This window comes from Rhinoraja longicauda, chromosome 36, assembly GCF_053455715.1.
Source record: "Rhinoraja longicauda isolate Sanriku21f chromosome 36, sRhiLon1.1, whole genome shotgun sequence".
In the NCBI taxonomy this organism is placed as follows: domain Eukaryota; kingdom Metazoa; phylum Chordata; class Chondrichthyes; order Rajiformes; family Arhynchobatidae; genus Rhinoraja; species Rhinoraja longicauda.
In genome coordinates, this window is record NC_135988.1 from 2868365 (window position 1) to 2890387 (window position 22023).

General features: G+C 50.3%; 1 protein-coding gene across 1 annotated transcript in view; it reads left to right on the plus strand.

The window, feature by feature from the left end:
- gck (glucokinase (hexokinase 4)) overlaps positions 1 to 21751 on the plus strand; it is a 51848-nt gene extending 30097 nt beyond the window's left edge. The window contains exons 8-10 of the mRNA XM_078429181.1: positions 3575 to 3730; positions 13156 to 13389; positions 21492 to 21751. Coding sequence (XP_078285307.1) covers positions 3575 to 3730; positions 13156 to 13389; positions 21492 to 21624 — 523 coding nt within the window. The 3' untranslated portion in view covers positions 21625 to 21751. The remainder of the gene's footprint in view (positions 1 to 3574; positions 3731 to 13155; positions 13390 to 21491) is intronic.
- Positions 21752 to 22023: the final 272 nt, after the last annotated feature.

Sequence of the window (22023 nt, forward strand, 5' to 3'; positions counted from 1 at the left end):
GTAGGTTAATTGGCTTGGTGTCTGTGTTTAATTGTCCCTAGTGTGTGTAGGGTAGTGTTAATGTGTGGGGATCGCTGGTCGGTGCGGACTCGGTGAGCCAAAGGGCCTGTTTCCGCGCTGTATCTCTAAAACTAAAAACCCTCCAAACCCTCTGAACACCATTTCCTGCCACAAACTATTCACATTTCTAAACTTCCCCACCCACTCAAAGCCAACCTCATGTGCACACATAACATGTGAATGGTACCTCAACCATTCATAATGACTTAGTGCATTCACCGTATCAAAATCCATTGCAACTTTGGTCATCATTTTGCTGAGATGTTTATTTTATTTTATTTTATTTTATTAGGAAGCAAAAAAGGTCAACGATCTTTGCTGACAACGTGGCATTTTGTTTTTATTTGTTTCTTGTTTTGATGATCTGAGCATCATTGGCAAGCACAGTGTTTATTCCCATCACCCATTACTCTTAAGATGACTTGGGACCTGGTGATGTAAGAAAATAACTGCAGATGCTGGTACAAATCGAAGGTATTTATTCACAAAATGCTGGAGTAACTCAGCGGGTCAGGCAGCATCTCACGAGAGAAGGAATGGGTGACGTTTCGTGTCGAGACCCTTCTTCAGACTGATGTCAGGGGGGCGGGACAAAGGAAAGATATAGGTGGAGACAGGAAGATATAGGGAGAACTGGGAAGAGGGAGGGGAAGAGAGGGACAGAGGAACTATCTAAAGTTGGAGAAGTCGATGTTCATACCACTGGACTGCAAGCTGCCCAGGCGAAATATGAGGTGCTGTTCCTCCAATTTCCGGTGGGCCTCACTATGGCACTGGAGGAGGCCCATGACAGAAAAGTCAGACTGGGAGTGGGAGGGGGAGTTGAAGTGCTCGGCCACCGGGAGATCTGGTTGGTTAAGGAGGACTGAGCGAAGATGTTGAGCGAAACGATGGCCGATGTAAAGAAGTTGACATCTAGAGCAGTGGATGCAATAGATGAGGTTGAGATGGATTTGTGAATTGCTATGTGGCTTAGACCATCAATGATGAAAAAATCAGAATACATTTACATGGCAGGAGGATGAATGACTTGCAGGGGAACTTAGTAGCTCAGAGATTCACAAGTTCACAAGTTATAGGAGTAGAATTAGGCCATTCGGCCCAACGAGTCTACTCCGCCATTCAATCATGGCTGATCTCTGCCTCCTAATCCCATTTTCCTGCCTTTTCCCTATAACCCTTGACACCCATTCTGATGAAGAGTTTGTCTATCTCTGCCTTAAAAATATCCACTGACTTGGCCTCCACAGCCCTCTGTGGCGATGAGTTCCACAGATTCACCACCCTCTGACTCTAGTGTTCCCCACCCTCTGAAGTCTTTTTTTAGCACCAGAGATCACAGATTTGGAGGTGATATTGGTCTGGGTGAGGAGTTTAACTTGTGGATAACACAAAGAGCAGCCACTGTGAATGGAACGAGTATTTAGTTGGTGGATGAGGTGGAAACCGAGTCCGCTGTATTGTTGTGGATGATGTTGAGCTTCTTGAGTTGGATATGCACTCACCAAGGCAATTGGACAGTATGCTGCCACACTCCTGACTTGTGCCTTATGGATAGTGGATAGGCTTTGTGGCATCAGGAGGTGATGGCCCATTGCAGGGTACCCATCCTCCAGCTGCTAGAGCCACAGTATTCTGTACCGCTTCGTCTGAGCTTCCAGTCAAATGCAGTGAGGATAATTTTAGATTTAGATTTAGAGATACAGCGTGGAAACAGGCCCTTCGGCCCACTGGGTCCGCGCCGCCCAGCGATCCCCGCACACTAACACTATCCTACACACACTAGGGACAATTTTTTATTTTTTTATTTTTACATTTGCCCAGCCAATTAGCCTACATACCTGTACGTCTTTGGAGTGTGGGAGGAAACCGAAGATCTCGGAGAAAACCCACGTAGGTCACGGGGAGAACGTACAAACTCCGTACAGATGGTGCCCGTAGTCAGGATCGAACCTGAGTCTCCGGCGCTGCATTGGCTGTAAGGCAGCAACTCTACCGCTGCGCCACCGTGCCGCCCGTTAGTTCTTCTAACGCATAGATATGCAGTTCTTCAATGCGTAGATATTGATGGTACTCAATGAGGATAAGTCCATTTAATATCAAGAGTAGCGGGTTAAACTCTCCCTTGTTGAGGATGGTCACTGGCTTTCTTGTGGAGTGAAAGTTAACTGCAACTTCAGTTGTCCAGGACTTGTTGCACGCAGGTGAAGAGTTTGCCGAGGAGTTGCCAATGGAATCAACATTGTACAATCATCGGCAGATATCCTACTTTTGATCTTGTGGCAGAAGGAAGGTCGTTGATGAAACAGCTTAAGGTGTTTGGCCCAAGGAACTCCTGTGGTGATGTCCTGGGGCTGGGAACATTGACCTATAATGGCCACAGCTATCTTTCTTCATGTAAGGCATGATTCGAGCCCGTGCCGTGTTGATGCCAATGCTTCCACTTTACTGGCACGGCTTGATGCTATACTTGGCCAAAGTATTGGTGCAGCATCCTCTCTTCCCCCCCTGCCCCCCCTCCCCCTCTCCCCCAACCCCTCTCCCCCCTACTCTTCCCCCTCCTCCCTACTCTTCCTCCTCCTCTCCTCCCCCCTCCACCCTTCCACCCCCCCCTCCTTCCCTTCCTCCACCACCTCCCACCCCCCTCCCCGTCCCCTCTTCCCCCTCCCACCACCCCATTCTCCCTGTCCCTCTCCTCCTCCCCCTCCCTCCCCCTCCCCTCTCTGCCTCCCTCCCACCACCCCATTCTCCCCATCCCTCTCCTCCTCCCCGCTCCGTCCCCCTCTCTCCCCCCTCCCTCCCCCTCCCACCACCCCCTCCTCCCCCTCCCACCACCCCCCTCCTCCCCCTCCCACCACCCCCCTCCTCCCCATCCCTCCCCCTCCCCTCCTCCTCCCTTCCCCCCTCCCTCTCCTCCCTCCCCTCAACTACCTCCCTCCCCCCAACTCACTCCCCTCCCCCCTCCCCCCTCCCACTCCATCCCCCTCAACCCCCCTTATCCTCCCCCTCTCTCCACCCCCCCCTTCCTCCCCCTCCCCTCCTCCTCCCCCTCTCCCTCCAACCCCTCCCCTCCCCCACATCCTCCCCCTTCCCCTCCCCCTTTCCCATTCCCCCCTCCCTCTCCCCTCCCCCTCCCCCATTCTCCCTTCTCCCCCTCCCTTCCCTCCTCCCTCCCCCTCCCTCCCTTGGAGATAAATTTAAACTTTAAAATGTGAATAACTTTAAAAATATAACACCGATTTCAATGAAACTTCTCCCATTAGCACCAAAGGGACGACGGTGAGTAAGGTGGGCCTAACATTGTCGCACTATCGTGTACCGTTTTGGTTGTAGTTCAGAAACGAGAATTTTAGTATAAAGAGGCAGGGGAATTATCAGGGTATCTCGATTGGACTTTTAAAAAATTATTGGTTGGCTCTTTTCTGGAGAAAAAAAAGTTTAAAATGCTATTTGGAGCCTGGAAAGGACATAATATTTACTGCATAAGATTAAATGTGTCCTTTTCCTTAATTAGATATGAGAAGATTGTTAGTGGGAAATATATGGGGGAGCTCACAAGACTTGTGCTCCTGAAACTGGTAAATCAAAACCTGCTCTTCAACGGAGAGGCATCTGAACAGCTGAAAACACGAGGAAGCTTTGAAACAAGATTCCTCTCCCAAATAGAAAGGTACAGATCACCTTGACTGTTTGTGTTCAGGATTTAAGAGTCAAGTCAAGTTTATTTGTCACGTACACATACACGATGTGCAGTGAAATGAAAGTGGCAATGCCTGCGGATTGTGCAAACAAAGAATTACAGTTACAGCATATAAATTAAAGTTAATACAGTTCCTGGAGTTATAATAGTTGACAGTCCTGATGGCCTGTGGGATGAAACTCCGACTCATCCTCTGTTTTCACAGCGTGACAGCGGAGGCGTTTGCCTGACCGTACCAGCTGGAACAGTCCATTGCTGGGGTGGCAGGGGTCCCCCATAATGTTGCTGGCTCTGGATCTGCACCTCCTGATGTATAGGTCCTGCAGGGGGGCGAGTGTAGTTCCCATAGTGCGCTCAGCCGAACGCACTACTCTCCGCAGGGCCATCCTGTCCTGGGCAGAGCTGTTCCCAAACCAGACTGTAATGTTGCCGGACAGGATGATCTCTACAGCCCCAGAGTAGAAGAACTGAAGGATCCTCAGAGACACTCTGAATTTCCTCAGCTCACCCTATGTACCCAGAGTGTATTTCAGTTGAAAGCACAAAGTACTGGTAACAGATAATGGAATAACACCCTCTATCCTGCCTTTCTCTTATATAATCTGACTATTATTATTTCCCGTGCTCATAGTTTGCTTTTATAGACAATAGGTGCAGGAGGAGGCCATTCGGCCCTTCGAGCCAGCACCGCCATTCAATGTGATCATGGCTGATCATTCTCAATCAGTACCCCGTTCCTGCCTTCTCCCCATACCCACTGACTCCGCTATCCTTAAGAGCTCTATCTAGCTCTCTCTTGAATGCATTCAGAGAATTGGCCCTCCACTGCCTTCTGAGGCAGAGAATTCCACAGATTTACAACTCTCTGACTGAAAAAGTTTTCCTCATCTCAGTTCTAAATGGCCTACCCCTTATTCTTAAACTGTGACCCCTTGTTCTGGACTCCCCCAACATTTTTACGTCTGTATTCTGTGTTATACCTTAAGGATACTTTTAACATTTTTTTAACTAATATGTTTGAAAGTGTGTAATTAGTGAGCGTTGGGGAATGGCTCAGATCGGTGGGAGGTTTAACGTCTGCAAGGGCATTATGAAATCAAGATGGAGATGGTCTTGACGAGCATTCAGGTGGATATGCCCCCAGGGCCTGTTGGGATGTATCCCGGGTTACTGGGAGAGGGCAGAGAGGAGATTGCCGAGGCTTCGATAGAGGTTCTTGCATTCTCTCTGTAATGAAGTGATCATACCAACGCTGTAATACAACACATGGCTTTTAATGCAACACTTGCATCACTGGAGGTGCAGTACATTCCAGCTCCGAGCTGCTGCACCTACTGACTGACGCAGGCAAGTTCTTAATATATACAGCACATAATGGGCGGGGCTACCACTAACAAACACTACGATTGGCTAGCATGCAATAGCCCATCTACACTCTCCTTTGCATGAGTGGTGTGGAGGTTGGCCATTGTTGTTCCTTTAAGAATGGAAATAGTGTTTATCCAGGAAATTAGAGACTCACATCAGTGATAGTTTTGCTTGACAGCTTGGGCTAATAGCTGCCACACCAAGCGAGTGGACACTGTCCTTAACTCTGCAATGCGGGACATCTCAGGGATGCTTAAGCCAACACCTCTGCAGTAGCTCCCTGTCCTCTCTCATATCGCCCCTCCCAGCATAAGCAGAAGGGAGAGGATGTTGACAGATTGGTGCACCATCGAGGCTAACCCTGACCATCCCATCCACGGTGACTTGAACAATCTGCCCAACATGTGCCTGCAGACCCTTCTGGTCTTCAGCCAAATCCCTGGAAGACTTTGACCCCGAGACTGAGTGGCGTAGTGTCTGGAAAGATGCCAACACCAACAACGGAGAGGTGATCACGGACCCCACAGTGAAACCACCGGGATCTGACCTCCATCGCAAGCAATGGCTAACCCTGAACAGGATCCGCCCCCTCCATGTAAGAACAGCCCGTCACCTGCACAAGTGGGGGATGACAGACAGACAGACAGCCCTGCTTGCCACTGCGGATATCCAGACCAGCCCATCCCACACATGGTGAATGACTGCTCACTGAGGCAGGCTACTCCCTGGTGGCATCAAGGCCATCCACCCAGCAACTGATGCTGCCCTGGCCTAGATGTCTACCCTTGGCCTACAACTTTAGGCTGTGCCCGCCATACGCAAGACGAGGAAGAAGAAGTGATAGGAAAGTTATTGGAGAGGATTCCTAAGGTTAAGATTTATTTTCCTTTGGAAGGGGATGGTTAATTAGGGACATGCGTATCTTGCAAACGATTGAGCTTTCTGAGAAGGTGGCAAAGGTGATTGATGAGGGGAGGGGAGGTGATGATGTAGCCTGGACTACAATGGCAGGCTGATTAAGGAGATTAAGATGCATGGCATCCAAAGTGATTTTGTAGTTTGGATTCAGAGCTGACTTACCCATGGAAGACGAAGGGTAGTGATGGAAGGGTGGTATTCTAGCTGGAGGTCTGAGACCAGTGGTTTTCCACATGGGCCATTGGTCGGACCGCTTGTTCACCCTCAATAGCAAGAATATCCTTCCTCAAATGTGGAGAGCAAAACTGCACACAGTACTCCAGGTGCGGTCTCACTAGGGCCCTGTACAACTGCAGAAGGACCTCTTTGCTCCTATACTCAACTCCTCTTGTTATGAAGGCCAACATTCCATTGGCTTTCTTCACTGCCTGCTGTACCTGCATGCTTCCTTTCAGTGACTGATGCACTAGGACACCCAGATCTCGTTGTATGTCCCTTTTCCTAACTTGAGGGCTGGTGGCAGGAAGGACGAGGGGGCTTTGGAGAGGACACAGAAGTGGTTTAGCAGATTGCTGCCTCCATTAGGCAGTATTAGCTACAAGGAGAGATTGGATGAACTTGGATTGTTTTCTCAAGAGCATTCGAGGCTGAAGGGAGACCTGATGTGTTTCTAAAATAACTAGACCAAGTGGAGCAGGTGAGCCCAAACCTGCATTGGTGCAGCACCCTCTCCTCACCACCTCCCCCCTCCCTCCCCCTCCCCATCCCTCCACCTCCCCCTGGCATCCTGTTTGCGGGAGACATCAAGGGCTGAATAGCCTGTTCCTTCACTTTAGCATCAAAACCAGTTAAATGCCAGAAAACAGCAGACCTTTCATCATTTATAAGGAGGACTTTGCACTTCGGGAGGTTGAATATAAGGATACAATAGACAATAGACAATAGGTGCAGGAGGAGGCCATTCGGCCCTTCGAGCCAGCACCGCCATTCAATGTGATCATGGCTGATCATTCTCAATCAGTACCCTGTTCCTGCCTTCTACCCATACCCCCTGACTCCGCTATCCTTAAGAGCTCTATCTATCTCTCTCTTGAATGCATTCAGAGAATTGGCCTCCACTGCCTTCTGAGGCAGAGAATTCCATAGAGACACAACTCTCTGAGTGAAAAAGCTTTTCCTCATCTCCGTTCTAAATGGCCTACCCCTTATTCTTAAACTGTGGCCCCTGGTTCTGGACTCCCCAAACACCAGGAACATGTTTCCTGCCTCTAGCGTGTCCAATCCCTTAATAATCTTATATGTTTCAATAAGATCCCCTCTCATCCTTCTAAATTCCAGTGAATACAAGCCCTTTGGAGGCATAAAGTTGAAGACCATCATCAAAAGAGATACTGCTAGGCTGAAAGTCACACAGACATAGAATTGTCTATTGGGAGTGATGATGGACAAGGATACTTTAAAGAAAATTAGGTTTTTGAAATATAAATGAAAACTGTTACTTGGAAAGAAAAAGAGGGAATTAGTCGATAACTTTGTGCACGTTAACTGGTTTCCTTCTGCGATTTTACATCAATAAACATCTGGCAAAGAACTCCCTGTTGGAGCCAGCAGGTACATTGCTATAGGTCTTGAATGTTTACAGAAGCAAAATCAACCAAAGCATAAGTGATATCACTTCAATTAAAACTCAGGAGAAATGTAAACCAGATTGGACAAATGCTATTTCTTATAATGCATCAAAACACAGTTATCATCTGTTCCATTTCCATAGAATCAGTTTAAGTTTGTCTTTGGATGCTATTGATATTATGGCGAGTCCGAAAACTTGTTGGTTGTAAAGGAAGTTTATTGCAGCCGCAATATTCGAATACAGAGTTAAACAACAAGGTAAAGGACAACCATCAAAAACTTACTGTCTTCTTCGAAGACTTCGCCGAACTGGCTATTTCGGGCGCCAAACGCGCACATGACATCGCTGGCCAATCAGCGATGTCGCTCCCTGGACCAATCCCCATGGTCGCGTTCACACTTGACCTCGCTGGCCAATCCGAGGGTTCGACGACCTGGACCATTCTCTATGGTCGCTACATGACCCCGCCCAGAACCCGAGGTGCGGAACCTAGCAGGGAGCTGGATTTCGCGACCATAACGAGTACGGAGAGGGACAGCCTGAACCACAGGAGCCGGGGGTTCCGGACTTGGCGGAACAGCCGGAACGGGAGGTCCTGGAGGAACTACCGGAACGGGGGGTCCTGGACTGAGCGGAACTAACGGAGGTCGGCCTCTCCTAGGGGTTTGACCGACCAGGACTGGTTGATCCAGGTCCAAATGGGCAGGTTTGAGCCGGGACACCGAGACGAGCTCACTCTTGCCGCACATGTCTAAGGTGAAGGTAGCCGTTCCCTTACGCAAAACCCGGAACGGCCCTTGATAGATCCTCTGCAACGGGGCGCGATGGGCATCTTTACGCAGAAAAACAAACTCACAGTCCTTCAGGGAAGGCGGTTCATGTACCATGGGACACCCATGATGTGAAGTTGGAACTGGGGCCAGGGAGCCCACCCGTTCCCGGAGAGATGCTAACACTGATGGGACTGTAGGCAGCTGGTCTGAAAGGTCCCGAAACAAATCTCCGGGTACTCGAAGTGTCGAGCCATATACTAGCTCCGCGGACGACGCACCGAGATCTCGCTTAGGAGCAGTCTGGATGCCCAAAAGAACCCAAGGGAGCTGGTCTACCCAGTCCGGGCCTTCAAGCCTTGCACTGAGGGATGCCTTAAGTTGACGGTGGAACCTTTCTACGAGTCCATTTGCCTGGGGGTGATATGCAGTAGTGGGTTGTAACTTGGAACCGTACAGTTCTGCGAGCGCAGCCCAGAGGGACGAAGCGAACTGTGGCCCTCTGTCAGTGGTAATAACTGCCGGGACCCCGAAACGAGCTACCCAATGAAGGGCCAAAGTCCTAGCACAAGACACTGACGAAATATCAGACAATGGGAAAGCCTCTGGCCACCGGGTGAACCGATCCACCACCGTGAGGAGGTGGGTGTAGCCCCGGGAGGAAGGCAAAGGCCCGACCAAATCCACGTGGATGTGGAAAAAACGAACTGCTGGGACCTCGAAATCCTGTACGGGGGGCTGGACGTGGCGCTGGACTTTAGCGGTCTGACAGGGAACGCAGGAACGTGCCCAACCCGCTACCTGTTTCCGTAGGCCATGCCAGACAAACCGAGCTGCTACCAAGGCAGAGGTGGAGCGGATGGACGGGTGCGCCAGCCCATGAATGGCATCGAAAACCCGGCGCTGAAGGGAGGGCGGTACTACCGGCCTGGGACGGGGAAGAGAAACATCGCACCAGACTTTTGTGCCTTCCGACCCACAAGCTACCTGGGCCAACTTCAATCCCGAAGTGGTGGACCGGTATGCCGAAACGGTATCCGCTAGAAGCTGTGCCTTCGCAAGCTCCTGGGGATCCACTTCGCAGTCCACCGCCGAAATAGGGGGAAAAGCGGGTCTAGACAGGGCGTCAGCAACGGCATTAAGCTTACCCGCGACATGACGGACATCGGTGGTAAATTCGGAGATAGCAGTCAGGTGCCGCTGCTGGCGGGCCGACCATGGGTCAGACAATTTCAAAAAAGCAAATGTTAATGGTTTGTGGTCCGTAAAGGCCACAAATGGGCGGCCCTCGAGGAAGTACCTGAAATGACGAACAGCTAAATAGAGAGCCAGAAGCTCTCGGTCAAATGCGCTATACTTCAGCTCGGCCGAATTTAGTTGCCGGCTGAAAAACGCTAAAGGCTGCCAACGGCCACCGACCTGCTGCTCCAGAACCCCGCCCACCGCCACGTCAGAGGCGTCAACCGTCAGGGCCGTGGGGGCGGAGGGGCTCGGATGGACCAACATGGTGGCGTCTGCCAAGGCTGCCTTAGCTGCTGTAAAAGCCGCCTCTGCGGTCGGGGACCATATCAACTCTACCGGATTCCCTGCAAGGCATTGGAAAAGTGGGCGCATGACTCGCGCCGCTGCCGGAACGAACCTATGGTAGAAATTAACCATGCCTACGAACTCCAGTAGCCCTTTTACTGTGGTGGGCCTGGGAAATGCCCGGATAGCCTCCACCTTCTCGGGCAAAGGGGAGGCGCCGGCAGGGGTAATTCTGTGCCCTAGAAAATCAAGAGCAGGAAGGCCGAATTGACATTTGGAGGGTTGGATAATGAGCCCGTGGTCTTGGAGCCGCTGGAACACGGTCCGCAAGTGGGCCTGGTGTTCCTGCACTGAGGGGCTGGCGACCAGGATGTCGTCTAAATAAATAAACAAAAAGGGTAAACCCCGGCCCACGCGGTCCATCAGTCGTTGGAAAGCCTGTGCCGCGTTCTTTAAACCGAAAGGCATACGCAACCATTCAAACAACCCGAACGGAGTAATCGTTGCAGTTTTCTGTATGTCCTCCGGTCGCACCGGGATCTGGTGGTATCCTCGCACCAAATCGATTTTGGAAAACACCACCGCTCCTTCCAGCCCAGATGAAAAGTCCTGTAGGTGCGGTATGGGGTAGCGATCAGCCGTGGTGACAGCATTGAGACGCCGATAATCGCCACATGGTCTCCACCCCCCAGATGCATTGGAGACCATATGTAACGGCGAGGCCCACGGGCTGTCAGACTGACGGACAATTCCCATTTCCTCCATCTTCCTGAACTCCGCCCGTGCCACCACCAGTTTGTCTGGCGGTAGTCTCCTGGCCCGAGCGAAAACGGGAGGGCCTTCGGTGCGGATGTGATGGACCACGCCGTGCTTGGCCGAAGGCGTGTCAAAACGTTGAATGAGCAGCTCTGGAAACTCTGCCAGAATCTCAGCGTACGAGTCGGGGGCCGCGACGACGGCCTGGACAGTAGGGCTGGGCGAGGAGGCGATTGTCGGAGCGACGTGCTCATCTTCGGCGGAGGGTCGGAGGTCGTTACCGCGGACATCAGGGACCAGTGAAAAAGCCCAGAGAAAATCTGCGCCCAGGATCGCTTGTTTGACGTCGGCTATGATGAATGGCCATTCGTACGTGCGGAGGCCTAACACAAGGGACATCTTCCGTATACCGAAAGTGCGAATTGGGCTGCCATTAACCGCGATGAGGGTGGGACCTGTCTTACCCGATCTGGTTTCGAGGTCGGTCGGCGGCACTATGCTGACGATGGCTCCCGTGTCCACCAAAAATTCTGTGTCCGTGAATCGATCATGGACATAGAGGCGCCGGTTCTGGCCAATCGTAACTGCCTCTATGTACGATCGGCCGAGGCATTTCCCGCGAAGGTACATGGCAAACGGCAGTTGCGGGATTCGCTACCCCATCGTAGGTGATAATAGCACCAGCCGCGCTTGTGCGGATCTTTTTGGCGGGCTTTCGGAGAATTGGCGGGAGACGTGGCGCCATCTTGCCGTCGCTGTGGCGTGGTCACTGATGTCGAGACCTTGTTGATCGAACCGCTTGCCTTGTTTTTTGCCGCTATGAGCGCGTCCGCTCTCGCTGCATATGCTTCGGGGTCCTTAAAAGAACAATCCGTGAGCAGCAGTCGGACATCCTCAGGAAGTCTCTCGCGGAATGCCTGTTCGAACATAGGGCAATCCGTATGCTCACCGGCTAGCATCATCATTTCGGACATGAGGACGGAAGGCAGTTGATCTCCAAGATCCGGTAGGTGCAGAAGTCTTGCCGCACCACCATGCTTATTAAACCCGAAGATTCGCAGTAATACTTTCTTCATGGCCTCGTACTTGCTTTCCGCAGGTGGATTCACGATGAACCGCATCACGCGCTTGGTCGTGTCTGGCGATAGAGCGCTGACGAGGTAGTAGTACATCGTGGATTCGTCCGATATCTTCTTTATGTGAAATTGAGCTTCGGTGTGGGTAAACCAAGCTTGCGGTGCGTGCGTCCAAAACAACGGAAGGTGAACGCTTTCCGCGCTTAACTCCGGTGTGGTCATCGTCAACGAGGCGTCGGGTTCCTGCTTAGTCGGTGATTGTCCAGATCACGTCGGGGTCACCAATATGGCGAGTCCGAAAACTTGTTGGTTGTAAAGGAAGTTTATTGCAGCCGCAATATTCGAATACAGAGTTAAACAACAAGGTAAAGGACAACCATCAAAAACTTACTGTCTTCTTCGAAGACTTCGCCGAACTGGCTATTTCGGGCGCCAAACGCGCACATGACATCGCTGGCCAATCAGCGATGTCGCTCCCTGGACCAATCCCCATGGTCGCGTTCACACGTGACCTCGCTGGCCAATCCGAGGGTTCGACGACCTGGACCATTCTCTATGGTCGCTACAATATCAGCATTTGGAAATATCGCCACCCAGTAGTTGAACGTTTAGCTGTGGAAACCTGTGCCTAAGATCAGGATCAGCCATCTCCGGGACTCAGGCTAAGTTATGGCAAGAATGAATGACCTTTTGCACTGCGTTTTTGTGAAGTTAGCCTGGTGTCTATATACTAAAACTCACGTTTGTTTGTTTGTTTGTTCTTGAACTACAGCCAAACCGGTACACACTAGCGTGACAATTTTAGGCCGACCTTACTCACCGTCGTCCCTTTGGTGCTAATGGAAGAAGTTTAATTGAAATCGGTGTTCTATTTTTAAAGTTATTCACATTTTAAAGTTTAAATCTATCTCTTAAGGAGGGAGGGAGGGAGGGAGGGGAGGGAGAGAGGGGGGAAGGAAGGATGGGGGGAGGATAAGGGGGGTTGAGGAGGATGGAGTGGGGGAGGGGGAGGGGGAGGGGGGTGGAGGGAAGGGGTGGAGGGGAGGGGGAGGGGAGTGGGGAAGGGGTGGAGGGGGGTAGGGGGAAAAGGGGTGGGGGGAGGGAGGTGGAGGGGGATGCAGTGGGGTGAGGGGAAGGGGAGGGGAGGGGGAGGGGGGGAGGGGGGAGGAGGAGGGAGAGGGAAGGGGGGGAAGAAGAGGGTGCTGCACCAATGCAGGAGAAGTTTAGGCCCAACGGGTCCACTTGGCCTAGTTTTCCTTTACAAATGCACTATCTACGTTAGTTGACTATCATGTACCAAGCAGTTGAAGACGATTTACTATTGTCATACTCTTTCTTCTTTAACTTCAGTGACACCGGTGACCAGCAGCAAATCTCTCCAGTTCTGACTGCATTGGGGGTGCTGCCATCTGAGGTTGACTGCGACATTGTCCACCTGGCGTGCACGAGTGTGTCCACGCGGGCAGCGCATATCTGTGCCGCCGGACTGGCCGGCGTTATCAATCACATGTGCGAGAACAAGTGCAGAGAAGCGATGAGGATCTCAGTTGGGATTGATGGATCCGTTTACAAGTTGCATCCCCAGTAAGTGTGCGGGGACGAGCTGTAGGTGCTGGTTTAAACCGGAGAGGCACAAGAAGCTGGAGTAACTCAGTGGGACAGGCGGCATCTCTTCAGACTGAAGAAGGACCTCGACCCGAAACGTCACCCATTCCTTCTCTCCAGAGATGCGGCCTGTCCCGCTGAGTTACTCCAGCTGTTCGTGTCTGTCCCCAGTTTGTGCTTGTTTAGGGGGATGGCGATGTTGGAGATGTGGAGCAAGTGCTCATAATGGTCGGGTGCTGGGATGACATGCAGCATTTTCATTTCTAGCTCAGGTATGGCAAAGCAGCACGATAATCCATCCATGCTGTGTGCAAATGTGACAAAATTCAGTATCGCACAGCTTTACTTGCACTGTTAGATGTTACTTTGGTTCCAAAATCATATCTAATATATCTGTGCATTTTGTGTACCTCCTCATGCCAGGTGTGATGTTGGCACTGGTGTTGGCACTGGTGTTGGCACTGGTGTTGGCATTGGTGTTGGCACTGGTGTTGGCACACAGTGTTAATGAGGATGTTGGTGCACAACATCCAGGGGCGGCACGGTGGCGCAGCGGTAGAGTTGCTGCCTTACAGCAAATGCAGCGCCGGAGACTCAGGTTCGATCCTGACTACGGGCGCCGTCTGTACGGAGTTTGTACGTTCTCCCCGTGACCTGCGTGGGTTTTCTCCAAGATCTTCGGTTTCCTCCCACACTCCAAAGACGTACAGGTTGGTAGGTTAAATGGCTCGATAAATGTAAAAATTGTCCCTAGTAGATGTAGGATAGTGTTAATGTGCGGGGATCGCTGGGCGGGCCGAAGGGCCTGTTTCTGCGCTGTATCTCGAAATCTAAAAGAAATCTAAAAAACAAACAGCATCTAAAGCGCCAAACAGCAGCGGTTTTACGTGAATCGGCACGCACCACTGATTTGACACCAGACGCCATTCTGGAGGTCAGCACTCCAGCATCTGTGCTCTGTTAAACCATCAGAAGCAGAATCAGAATCAGAATTGCCTTTATTGTCGTCCAAAAAAACAAGTCTTTTGGACGAAATTCCGTTACCAACAATAAGAGCAATAAAAATAAGCAATAACACACACACAATCACAAACCAACACAAAACAAAAAAAGAAACATCCATCACAGTGAGTCTCCCCCAGTCACCTCCTCACTGTGATGGAAGGCCAGAATGTCCTTCCTCTTCCCCTGCCGTCTTCTCCCACGGTCAGGCTGTTGAGGTTGCCACGTCGCAGCGGTCGGGGCTCCCGACATTGAAGCCCCCGCCGGGCGGAGAAAATCCCACGGCCTATTCCAGGCCGCGCCGGACGGTGAAAGGTCCGCGGCGGGCCGACCCAAGCCCCGCGATTTGGGGCGGGAGAAGACGCTGCCACTGCCGGAGCTCCCGATATCGGCCCCCACCCAGGGCAGGGCCTGTGGGCTTCCAACGTCCACGCGGCCCACGGCCGAAGCCTCCGAAGGCAAGTCGCAGCCGCTCTCGCGGCGCCACCACAGCCCCCGAAAGCAGCCAGCTCCGCAGATGGTAAGTCCGGTCCGCGGGCTCTGCGAATCAGAGCCCCAGGTGGTCACAGTGGCGCAGCGGTAGAGTTGCTGCCTTACAGTGAATGCAGCGCCGGAGACCCAGGTTCGATCCCGACTACAGGTGCTGTCTGTAAGGAGCCAGCTCTAGGTGTTTGGCCGATGGTAGGCTGCAGCGGGAACGGAGACACGGCCCAGAAAAAAAGTCGGGTCTCCGTTCAGAAGAGACAATGCAGGCACGAACTAGTGGTAAACGTCCTCTGGGTAAATGGCGAGATTTGCTTAAGTGGAAATCAATGTAAATCTGGGTCCTCTGGTGTTACCCAGAGATTTCACACGCTGTACCCAAAACCGACTTGCTTCACCTGTCAACGTGCTGCTGGGTGACACAATAATAATATTAAGCATACAGGGAGCAGTCTTTCAACGCGATTGTGCCCCTTGTACAACAATCTCATTGTACCCCTGTACAATGACAATAAAGATATATTGTATTGTATTGTATTGTATTGTATTGAAGATTTAGAGGATAAATAAAGTTTTCACTGAACCACTGGTAGCGCATAAAACAGTTCAACCTCGTAACTTCCAATTTGTCTGTCATCAAGTATCACCAAAAGAAAAATCAAGAGTGCAAGAGCATATTGAATTAGACACACTCCCCTCTGTAATTACATCTCAGATTGTGTTTCACTGGGAGAATAATCAACATGACTCTCCAATGTTGATTGTTGAATTTAGTACCGTATTTTCATACTTTAAGTGTACTTTAGGCAGTGGTATTTAAATGTGTCAAATATATATTATAGAAAAAATATGTGGGCCTCAGTTAGAAAGCAATCCTGTTGAAAGGAAAAATGGACTCAGCATTAGTAAGGTTACAACTCACGACAATGTCTGTTAACAGGATTTAACATACGTACACTCCCAGTACCTACGTAGACCACTTCCCCACACAACATACCTGAGCGGAATCTTTCAGGGGACATGTGTCGGAAGGAACTGCAGAATTTGGTCTAAACTAAAGATAGACACAAGAAGCTGGAGTAATTCAGCGGGACAGGCAGCATCATTGGAGAGATCGAATGGGTGACGTTTTGGGTCGGGTCTGAAGAGGGGTCTTGACCCGAAACGTCACCCATTCCTCCACCCCAGAGATGCTGCCCGTCCTGCTGAGTTACTCCGGCAGTTTGTGTCTATCTTTCAGGGGAACGATCAGCTTCAGACCAAAACATCATTCCACCAGGCCATAGTCTGCCTGTGAACGCTCCTATTTAAGTTCTCTTTCTTCTAATTACATGCACTTATAAAACACTTATTATGGGAATAAGTCTGCCCCGAAGCAGGTCATCACTTTATATTGCATCCTTGAACTCAATGAAAATAAAATTCAGAAGAGACGTAAACCAGGCTCACAATCGCCATCTGCTTGGGCGGCACGGTGGCGCAGCGGTAGAGTTGCTGCCTTGCAGCGAATGCAGTGCCAGAGACCCGGGTTCGATCCCGACTACAGGTGCCGTCTGTACGGAGCTTGTACGTTCTCCCCGTGACCTGCGTGGGTTTTCCCCGAGATCTTCGGTTTCCTCCCACACTCCAAAGACGTACAGGTTTGTAGGTTAATTGGCTTGGTAAATGTAAAAATTGTCCCTAGTGGGTGTAGGATAGTGTTAATGTGCGGGGATCACTGGTCGGCGCGGACCTGGTGGGCCGAAGGGCCTGTTTCCGCGTTGTATCTCTAAACTAAACTTCATGATATTTTCAGATATTCACCTTGACTATATAAAAACATTGGTGGTAACCATGTACAAAGCTGGCACCTGCCCGTTGTATTTACAAAATTGTATCACTGAAAATTTAGGGAAATCATGCTTGACAAATCTACTGGAATTTTTTGAGGATGTAACTAGGAAAATTGACAAAGGAGAGTCAGTGGATGTGGTGTACCTCAACTTTCGGAAAGCCTTCGACAAGGTCCCACATAGGAGATTAGTGGGCAAAATTAGAGCACATGGTATTGGGGGTAGGGTACTGACATGGATAGAAAATTGGTTGACAGACAGAAAGCAAAGAGTGGGGATAAATGGGTCCCTTTCGGAATGGCAGGCAGTGACCAGTGGGGTACCGCAAGGTTCGGTGCTGGGACCCCAGCTATTTACGATATACATTAATGACTTAGATGAAGGGATTAAAAGTACCATTAGCAAATTTGCAGATGATACTAAGCTGGGGGGTAGTGTGAATTGTGAGGAAGATGCAATAAGGCTGCAGGGTGACTTGGACAGGTTGTGTGAATGGGCGGATACATGGCAGATGCAGTTTAATGTAGATAAGTGTGAGGTTATTCACTTTGGAAGTAAGATTAGAAAGGCAGATTATTATCTGAATGGTGTCAAGTTAGGAAGAGGGGATGTTCAACGAGATCTGGGTGTCCTAGTGCATCAGTCACTGAAAGGCAGCATGCAGGTACAGCAGGCAGTGAAGAAAGCCAATGGAATGTTGGCCTTCGTAACAAGAGGAGTTGAGTATAGGAGCAAAGAGGTCCTTCTACAGTTGTACCGGGCTCTGGTGAGACCGCACCTGGAGTACTGTGTGCAGTTTTGGTCTCCAAATTTGAGGAAGGATATTCTTGCTATTGAGGGCGTGCAGCGTAGGTTCACTAGGTTAATTCCCGGAATGGCGGGACTGTCGTATGTGGAAAGGCTGGAGCAATTAGGCTTGTATACACTGGAATTTAGAAGGATGAGGGGGGATCTTATTGAAACATATAAGATAATTAGGGGATTGGACACATTAGAGGCAGGAAACATGTTCCCAATGTTGGGGGAGTCCAGAACAAGGGGCCACAGTTTAAGAATAAGGGGTAGGCCATTTAGAACGGAGATGAGGAAGAACTTTTTCAGTCAGAGAGTGGTGAAGGTGTGGAATTCTCTGCCTCAGAAGGCAGTGGAGGCCAGTTCGTTGGATGCTTTCAAGAGAGAGCTGGATAGAGCTCTTAAGGATAGCGGAGTGAGGGGGTATGGGGAGAAGGCAGGAACGGGGTACTGATTGAGAGTGATCAGCCATGATCGCATTGAATGGCGGTGCTGGCTCGAAGGGCTGAATGGCCTACTCCTGCACCTATTGTCTATTGTCTATTGTATCGTACAAAGGAAAGCAATTCGACCTTTGGATTCCATGCCACTTCCTTACAGGAAATTCCATTAAATTCTGTTGGTGTTTTCTCATAACTCTTCAGATGACTTCCCCTCAAGCCTGTCTAGTTTCCTACTGAGAGCCCCGATTTAATTTAGGTCTGTTTCCAACAACAAGGGCGGCACGGTGGCGCAGCGGTAGAGTTGCTGCCTTACAGCGAATGCAGCGCCGGAGACCCGGGTTCCATCCCGACTACGAGCGCCGTCTGTATGGAGTTTGTACGTTCTCCCTGTGACCTGCGTGGGTTTTCTCCGAGATCTTCGGTTTCCTCCCACACTCCAAAGACGTGCAGGTATGTAGGTTAATTGGTTTGGTAAATGTAAACATTGTCCCTCGTGGGTGTAGGATGGTGTTAGTGTGCGGGGATCGCTAGTGGGTATAGGAAAGTGTTAGTGTGCGAGGATCGGTAGTGGGTATAGGATAGTGTTAGTGTGCGGGGATCACTAGTGGGTATAGGATAGTGTTAGTGTGCGGGGATCACTAGTGGGTATAGGATAGTGTTAGTGTGCGGGGATCACTAGTGGGTATAGGATGGTATTAGTGTGCGAGGATCACTAGTGGGTATAGGATGGTGTTAGTGTGCGAGGATCACTAGTAGGTATAGGATAGTGTTAGTGTGCGAGGATCGCTAGTGGGTATAGGATAGTGTTAATGCGTGGACCCGGTAGGCCGAAAGGGCCTGTTTCCGTGCTGTATGTCTAAACTAAACTAACTGTGCATATTCCAACTATTCCGAATCTGTGGAATTCTCTGCCTCGGAAGGCAGTGGGGGCCATTTCTCTGAATGCATTCAAGAGAGAGCTAGATAGAGCTCTTAAGGATAGCGGAGTCACGGGGTATGGGGAGAAGGCAGGAACGGGGCATTGATTGAGAATGATCAGCCATGATCACATTGAATGGTGGTGCTGACTGGAAGGGCCAAATGGCCTCCTCCTGCACCTATTGTCTATTGTCAAATGTTCTTTGCTACGGGGCAACAACTCAAGAATCTGAGGCTGGGGGGAGACCAGGTAGAAGTGTGTAAAACTATGAGAGGCACTAATAGGCGAGACAGTCAGAATATTTAGCACAGGGTGGAATTCTCAAATGCTCACAGTCACAGATTTCCCCCGACCCCCTCTCCCACCCCCCACATAAAACAAACCAGAGAACATCTACACAAACTTTTAAAACTTACCAAAAATAACAAAAAGAGTTTGAAAAGGACAGACAGACTGCAGGCAGGGCAGCCCCTGGTAGTGGGTGTGAATAGTGCGGGTGTCAGTGGTTATGGGGAGAAGGCAGGAGAATGGGGTTAGGAGGGAGAGATAGATCAGCCATGATTGAATGGCGGAGTAGACATGATGGGCTGAATGGCCTAATTCTGCTCCTATTTCTTATGACCATACGACCTTCGTCAAGACCCTGCTAACATCCACTGCCTTGCCTTTGTCAATTTTCTTGGTCACCTCTTTAAAAAAACGAATTTAAATTTGTGTGCTACAAAAAACGCATGCCCAAAGCAACCCTAACAATCCATGCGGTTTCTCCCTCTGCTTCCCACAATGTCCCAGAATACACTTGATGAAGCCACCTTAATGTGCTTAAACACTGCCAATAAATCACTATCCATTTCCCTTAATCCCCCAGGCTCCACGACCTTCTCCATGCTAAATACAGAGGAGAAATATTCACTCAACACCTCACTCATCTGTGGCTCCAGGTGTAGACACCCGGATTGATCCTTAAGGGGACTTATTTTCACCCTAGTTATCCTTTAAATCATTAAATCTCTTAGAATTCGCCTGTACCTTATCTGCCGAAGCTGTCTTGCCTCCTCTTGTCCTCCTTATTTCCCTCTTGAGTGCACTCCTACAACTTTGTACTTAAGGAATTTGCTTAGTTCCAGCTCTCCATACCTGCCAGTGCCTCCTTTGCCCTGAGCAGTCCTCAGTACGTCTCTTCCATCAGGGCTCCATTCCAAAGAAAATCAGAATCATTATCATAATCATACTTTATTAGCCAAGTATGTTTTGCAACATACGAGGAATTTGATTTGCCATACAGTCATAACAATAAAAAGCAACAAGACATACATTAACATAATGTTTTAACTTGACCTTCCACCACAGTAACTCCTCCACATTCCTCACTGTGATAGAAGGTGAAAATAAAGGTTCAATCTCTTCCTTTATTTGTCCTCCCGCGGTCGGGGGCCTCGACCCTTCCGTTGTCGGGACGATCTTGGCTCCCGTAGCCGGCAGTCGGACCCTCCGTGTCGGGGCGATCAAGCTCCTGCATCGGGGGGATCTCAGCTCCCCCGCGCCGGGCGATCGGACCCCGGGTCGGGGCTGGTCGGACCTTCTGAGGCTTGGAGCTTCCCGACATCAGTCTCGACCCGAGACAGCGAGCTCCTCGATGGTGAAATCCGCAGGCCGCGGTTGGAGCGTCGATCCCAGACAAGGGGTCGCAGGCTCCGATGGTTAGTCCACGCCCCGCAGTGGGGCTCAAAGTCAGTCTCGAGCAAGGCCGCCAGCTCCATGATGTTAGGCCGCAGAGCGACCGGAGATACGATCCGGAAAACAATCGCATCTCCGGCAAGGTAAGAGATTGAAAATAAGTTTCCCCCGACCCCCTCCCCCCCAACCCCACATAAAACAAACCAGAGAACATTAACACATACAGTTAACACATTAACACATTAACATTAACTGTTGGCGAGGCTGCCATCGCTGACAGCGCCACCTGGTGGAAAATAATGCCTATAATCCAAAGCACCATTGGGGAAAGGCAAGGTCGGACTTATGAAAATACCAAGTTGTCCATAAATCATCTTAGTTTAGTTTAGTTTAGAGATACAGCGCAGAAACAGGCCCTTCGGCCCACCGAGCCTGCGCCGACCATTGAACACCCCATACACTGGTACTATCCTGCACACACTAGGGACAATTTACAATTTATCAAAGCCAATTAGCCTACAAACCCGTATGTCTTTGGAGTGTGGGAGGAAACCGGAGCACCCGGAGAAAACCCATGTGGTCACGGGGAGAACGTACAAACTCTGTACAGACAGCACCCGTAGTCGGGATCGAACCCGGGTCTCTGGCGCTGTGAGGCAGCAACTCTACCGCTGCGCCCTATGTGCTCTTCTCCTGCCTCTCTCCACACTGAACCTTGTATGAAATGGCAGGGTCATGTTCCCAACACACGGCAACATCTAATCCACCTCAGTGAGGAGAAAGATTCATGATCTGATTCCGGGGCGGTTGATTGAACTAGATTGGTTGTGCGAGTGTGAGCCAGGCTTGCTGAAAGTGAGTGAGTGTAAACTTGCCGAACGTTTACCTTCCTGCTGTGTTAACCATTCGCTCCCATCTCACTTTGCTCCACAGATTCAAACATAGGTTTCACACGATGGTCCAAGAGCTCGCGCCCCACTGTGACATCACCTTCCTTCAGTCCAACGAAGGCAGCAGTCGAGGGGCAGCGTTAATCTCGGCCGTGGCTCGGAAGATGGGCAGCTGATCAACCAGTATCCTTATCACTCAGTGACTGAATCCTCTGCTGCATCTGCAGTATTTTTTGGTCTGAATCCAGTGAATTCCCTGGAAACGGGGAGACTGGTAAACATACCTCAATCTATTTGCTCGAAGCACGATATTTCTTGTCCAGTGAAAACTGTAAGTCACAGGTGGTAATTTTAAACCCTTGTTTTAAAACAATCTGTTAACCTCCCCCTTTCAGCTATGTTCTGCCAGCAATGTTCTGATCAACCTGAGGCAAGATGTGGTGAAGGACTGTAGTAATGTTGGCAATAACTTGGATTCTGTTTGCTTGATCTGTAAACTGTGGGGCAGTGCCGAATATGAAATTTGTGTTCATTGAAACCACTCGGAGTTCAATCTCTTGAACTCCTTCTGATCT